The sequence below is a fragment of the Enhydra lutris genome, unplaced genomic scaffold, assembly GCF_002288905.1.
Source record: "Enhydra lutris kenyoni isolate GAN:26980312 unplaced genomic scaffold, ASM228890v2 scaffoldscaffold2, whole genome shotgun sequence".
Classification (NCBI taxonomy): domain Eukaryota; kingdom Metazoa; phylum Chordata; class Mammalia; order Carnivora; family Mustelidae; genus Enhydra; species Enhydra lutris.
The window spans coordinates 2,405,378-2,411,377 of record NW_019154086.1 but is presented as its reverse complement, the minus strand read 5'-3'; the positions used below and the strand labels follow the sequence as shown (position 1 = coordinate 2,411,377).

General features: G+C 47.6%; 1 protein-coding gene across 1 annotated transcript in view; it reads right to left on the bottom strand.

Moving 5' to 3' along the window:
- Window positions 1-1,289: 1,289 nt before the first annotated feature.
- Window positions 1,290-6,000, bottom strand: part of LOC111149280 (prolyl 3-hydroxylase 2) — a 150,532-nt gene continuing 145,821 nt past the window's right edge. Inside the window, exons 14-15 of the mRNA XM_022506263.1 lie at window positions 5,462-5,602; window positions 1,290-2,268 (exon numbers count right to left, since the gene is read on the bottom strand). Of these exons, the coding sequence (XP_022361971.1) occupies window positions 2,176-2,268; window positions 5,462-5,602 (234 nt within the window). The 3' untranslated portion in view covers window positions 1,290-2,175. The remainder of the gene's footprint in view (window positions 2,269-5,461; window positions 5,603-6,000) is intronic.

Sequence of the window (6,000 nt, the reverse complement as noted above, 5' to 3'; positions counted from 1 at the left end):
CCCACGTCAGGCTCTCTGCTCAGCAGGGAGCCTGTTTCCCCTCTCTCTCTGCCTGCTTGTGATCTCTCTCTCTCCTCTGTCAAATAAATAAATAAAGTCTTTTAAAAAAGTGGATACATGGTGTCCCAGGTGTACAACACCACGGGCGGCCTGAAAAACAGGAATCACCGCCCTGTGCAGTCAGCCCATGGCACGAGATGCGGACCCATAACACAGCTCTAGAGGCTGGCCTCCACTTTCTGTGGGGCAGAATCCCCACCTTGGTGCCAGAGTCCCAGCCTCTCCTGGAGCTCCCACGGCACCCAGGAAGCAGGAACGACAAGGGAGCCAAAGACTGTTTTCTTTGTTGATGCCTCGTTGCCAGAAAACAGAAATTAGATCTTGCCCAGATTCTCCTATCAGCAGATCTGTGTGCCAGCAAACACTTCTCCGTGAGACGGCAAACAGATATCCGCCTTCCCAAAGCTCGGGGAGTTTTAGCCCCAAAATTGGGTTTAAAGTTTTCGAATCACATAGACACAGGAGGAACCCCTTCCCAAATCTCAAAATGTTTGCGCAAGTAAATTTGGTGGTATTGGTGCCTATTTCTAAAATCGGCTTTGTTTGTGTCTTTTATTGGTTTGGTGTTGTATTTAAAGCAAGAGGCCGAAGGGCTTGGGAAACAATTATAAGCTGGTATGTCATTTTCAGAAAAGGAAACTGAAACCCACAAAGGGAAAGACAGTAGCTCCAGGTCACACAGCAGGGTATACTGGACCCAGCTGGGATTATAACCTAACGTTCCTTCTCTTCTCCCAACTGAAGGTTGGGTGGAAAACAGATGGCACTTAACTCACTGTGACTCAATTTTTCAGTCTCAAAGGATGAATGTGCTTAACCATCGACCAAGGTTATAAAAGGCAACCAATAAATGTGATTTTTCAGTGAACGTTTACATCTGGTGGTTTTCTAAAGAACGACTACATGTACCAGTGCCCCTCCCAGAGGCAAGTAATCTCTGCCACCGGTTAGTAGCCTTCCCAAGACTGGAGCCACCCCAGCTCCACCCTGAATAATGTCTTTGCAAGGCTTCCTTAGCATTCTGGCCAGGGACCAGATGTTCTCTGCAGGAACACCTCTGCTAACCATTTCCGTGCCTTCCAAAGCAGTGTTTCCACTTTCCTTGTGGCCCTGAAACAGCAGCAAAACGAGTCATACCCCGGTGTTGTCCCTGGGCTGTCCCCAAAGCCATAAAACCATTACCTAAAGACACACCAAACATTTGGGAGAAGAAAACTAAATGCCAGGTGTTAGGATCAGCCTCCCTGTATTAAACAATCAGACACAAGCATGAATCTGGGAACTGGAGAGCAGCCGAGACAAGGGACACCAAAATACATGAAGCTGAAGATGGGAATCAGTCCGAAATCCACTTGTCTTACAAAATGTCCCTTCTCACCAATGGGCCCCACACTCAGGCAACATGTCAATGGTGTCCCAATTCAGGCGGGATTGAAGATTTTCTTCCAAAGGCATGGGGGTGAGGAGTTATTCTACTTCAACCCCCTGAACAACCTTTTCTAAAGACACAAGTCTTAGGGCAGTCCTTCCTGGAGCACTGTGGAGGAGGAATCAAAGCTTCCAGTGCAAGTCTGCTGTCCGGGGAAAATACCAGAGCCAGTAACTCCACCAGGGCCCTGGCGAGGCTGGGCCCCTCCATCACCTGCAGCACTCTTCCGAGAGGATCAGGGACACTCGAGAAAGCGCAGACCCCGCTGGGTGCTCCTCGGACTCCAACTTGTGGCCCCCATACTGGGAAAGGGTGTTGCTGAAGGGCACGGGGCCCGAAAGCCTTCTGAGTCCAATCACACGCTAACCTTAGAACCGGAGCACTCAGGACAGGTGTAATGTTGCCAAGAATAAACTTATTCTTTCTGCCAGAGCTTTCGGATCTGCAGCAAAGGACGTGCACGTGCGTCATTGTGTGTGCGGAGGGGATGGGGACAGAAGACCCCATGAGAGACCGAGACGGACAGGCTGAGTGAGGCAAAGAGGGCATCCGCAGGCACGGCAGGGGGATCTGGCGACTTGGATTGACCTGTTAATTTATATCATGGCTCTGTACAAAAATAAAGGGGTTCTCATAAGATTAACAATTTAAATAAATATCTGATAGAACTTTTCTTTCCCTCGTTTTTATAGCTCATCCCTGGGGTTGATATTCAGTCCTTGCTTTCCTTGTTGTTCCTGATCCAGGATGGCGATCACTTCATCGGCCTGTATCCGCTCCTGCAAAACAGGTAACCGACACATTTCTGTTACAGGAACCATGGTCAGTCCCAGCGGCAGGTGCTTCCCAAACACTTCTGGGCATCTTTGTGTGCAGAGATGGGAGCTAGGTCCGGTTCAGGACCCTCATCTCCATCCCCCCAGTGGTGCCTTCTCCTGACTTCCTTATGTCTTAAGCAGTAACTTTTCCAAAATTTCTCTCTTCCCTGGAAGTCTTATGTAGTCAACCGACTAGTACCCTTTCTACACTGTGGTTCCACAGGCATCACTCCAGCATTCCAGCCAGAGTCAGCCTTTTCTCCCCCACACACCTATGCCGGTCCTGTTCACCAATTCTCTCTCAGTCAAGACTGCCTCTGCTCACCTGTTTGCCCTCCAAGCCCAGCCATGGCTCCTTGGACCAGATAAATCACCAAGTCCTGTCTGTTCTCCCTCCAGTTTCCACCCCCTTTACAGTGCCCGCTATGGCTGCCTGAGTTTAGGGCAGGATTTCTTGACCTTGGCACTCCTGACATTTTGGGCCAGAGAATTCTTTGTTGTTGGGTGCGGTCCCAAACCTAGTAGAATGTTTAGCAGCAGCCTTGACCTCTGCCCATTATGGGGACCTGGTAGTGCCACCCTCCAAGTCTTGACAACCAAAAACGTCTCTAGCCCTTGCCAAATGCGCCCTAGGAGGCCAAATCAGTCCCACTAGAGAACGGCAGATTTGGGCTGTCACCACCTCTTAGCCCAAATGCTGAAGCTTCCAGATCGTACCCCCATTTGACACCTGGCTCGCACGTGCTTCTGAGGGGCCCCTAGCATTTTGGTCCCAACCACGCCACCGTCTGGTTCATGCTCACAACCCTTGTACCGGTTCCTGTTGTTTGAGGTTCCAGGCTTCCGATATCGCGCATTCTTCAGAGTCTACAATGCTAACTACTCTTTGAGAATTGATACCTTTAAAACAACCTATAACCAGCAGGGAAATCTGCCAGCTCTGTTGACTCCTTCATAGGCTTTCCTTGCTCAGGGATTCCGTCTGAGAAGAGGTGCCCAACTCTGGACTCCCGAAGTTTGTTGCACATTCGAATTACCTGGGGAGCTTTTAAAGCTCTCCATACCTAGGTCACGCTCTCTATCAATTTAGCCAAAATGTTTGCGGATGGAGACATGTTAGTAGTCTGTAAAACTGCCCTGCTGATCACAATGTGGAGCCTGGGAATCCCATACGCTCAATTTTCCAGTAGTTGAAGAGGTTCTGGTCATTCTCTCCTGTGACCACTAGATGCCGCTACTGCTTGATTCTGGAGAAGTTTCTGAACCCTCTGAATTGGGAAGGAGCCAAGAGAATTTACTTTGTGTTAAGTTTATTTGATGGAAAATATCTTGGAAGAGAGTGTTGGGATACTGAGTAATGAAACGGACTCCATGTTTGCTGAATTGAACACTAGAGAGAGAAAAGAGTGTGGTGATGTTCTAAGAGTTTGTCGTCTTCCCCATCTGCTCATTTGCCTAGATTCCCTGGTACAAGAGCACAGTTGGGGGGGGGGGGCAGGGGAGGTGCTGGTGTTTCAGAGTGGACGAGCACAAGGAAAAAAAGGAATCACAGTTGAGGAAGACTGTTCAGTGCCTCTTGAAGTTCTCAGAACTGAGTGTTCTGCCTGCCACCAGCCCCTCCAGTCAGGACCAGGACACTTGTCCCTTTGGGCACCCGGCTATCATCTCCCCAGCAGGGAGTGAGCCTCTACAAGTCAGTCTTCCTTGATGCTCCCTATAAAATGTGCACTGCTGTCTTAGATCTACTTCCTTGCGGACCTCTCCAAGCCCCTCATGGTCAGGGACAGTGCTTTGTCACCGTGGTACCCCCATGGCCTACTGAGCAGGGTTGCCCAGGCACAGAGATCTTCCATAAACATCTGTGAAGTACGTCAAAGAATGCTTACAGAATGTGACCTAAAATCTGTGTGAGTTAGATCGGATGGCAAAATGCATGAGACACAGGAATGAATTTTAAACAGTTTCTGACTAAGTTGGATCCAATTTAGGTATCCAAAGAGAAAATTGGATCGAATGTTGTTTTAAAGACTAGATTTTCATAACTCATCAGTACCCGGGGCTAAAGGAGACGAAGACACCAGTTTAGCCCCTGCCGTGAAGTTTCAGTTTCAGTGTCAGTATCCCATGCCAAGCCTTTGACTGGAGGGACAAGGAACTTGCTACTTCCAGGGCAGACAACTCCACCAAAGGGTAGCAACAATTTTTAAGTCATTTCTATGTTGAGCCAACATTTTCCTTCCACCCATTGGTCTTAACTCCTCCCTCTAAAGCCTCACAGAGAGAGACCATAAGCTCTGGTGGGGGGCATCCAGAAGGATGGGGTCCAGGTTAAGTGTCGACTTCCAGTATAATAAAAACTATATGTTAAATACAGTGTTTAAGTTAACAATAGTAAATAAAAACAAACTTTCCAGGTTTCAGGTTGACTCACCATCTCCTACACGTGTCTCATAAATTATTCGGTGCTCTTTTTATTTTTTATTTATTTTTTAAAAGATTTTATTTATTTATTTGATAGAGAGGGAGAGAGTGAGCACAAGCAGGGGAAGTGGCAGGCAATCTTATTTCCTTTTCTACTTTGCTTTGAATTCCTCAAAGGGGAGCCCAAAGCAAGGAGCCCAATGTGGGACTCAATCACAGGATCCTGGGATCATGATGGGAGCAGACGGCAGACACTTAACCGACTGAGCCACCCAGGCACCCCTCAGTGCTCGTCTTAATGATTTGTTGAGAAAATAGGTAAGTCTAACTAGTGCCCAGCAGAAAGCGTTTCTTCTCTCTTGATGCCACAGTTTGGTAATAAGCTCAAGACTAACTAGGGACTGCCATCACTATTTCCTCAAAAGTTTTCTTATTAGAACCTCCCTGATCAAGAATTACCTTCCTTGCCCCTCTTCTTTCTCTCAGACTCACACTACACACAACAGCTGTGTAATTGCTTCATCATGAAAAATCTGTTCTTGCTTAGAAAACACAGCCAGTGTTGGAAACCAGAAAGAAAGGACTCTATAATAGTTTGGTTGATTTTATGATCTCTAAGATCCCTGAGGGTTATGAAACAATTAATGGACTTTTCAGATAAATCAGTTCAGTTCACAAAGCAGGTCTTTGGGACATTTACTTGGCCTTCGGGGGGTGGGGGTTAGACACTCACCAATTCTCTGTAAAGTGGATCCAAGGTAAACCACAGAGCCACGGCACACCTCTGGCCCTTGGTGACTGCCTTCACTCCATGCGGGTTCTCTCCTCCAGAAGAGAAGCTGACCATACGGCCACACTTTGGTTTGATAGAGGCCTGAGGAAGAAGGTGAAAATGAGACTCTCCTTTCCATATCAGGAGCATCTCTACGACCCCTTTCTCCATCCTTCTATGGGATTATTTAGGTCAAGTTTTGAATCAAAGAATAATGGAATCCTGGGCTGGAGTAGACGTGGGTTGGTTCAATTTCCTCACACGTGAAACAAAGGTAAGCTCGGAATAAGGTGTGATTCAGACATTAAAGTGTTCAGGTAAAATGGCTGGCACAGTCAAGGGCACCAAGTCACTACCCAACACAGGCGACCCTATGGCTGACAAACTCCATGGAGACAAAGGCTCCTTTTTACTTTATTTCCCGACATTTAGCTCTAGCACAGAATCTGGCATATGGCAGCTGCCCATTTAATATCTGGGGAATGACAAAAACAAGTCAA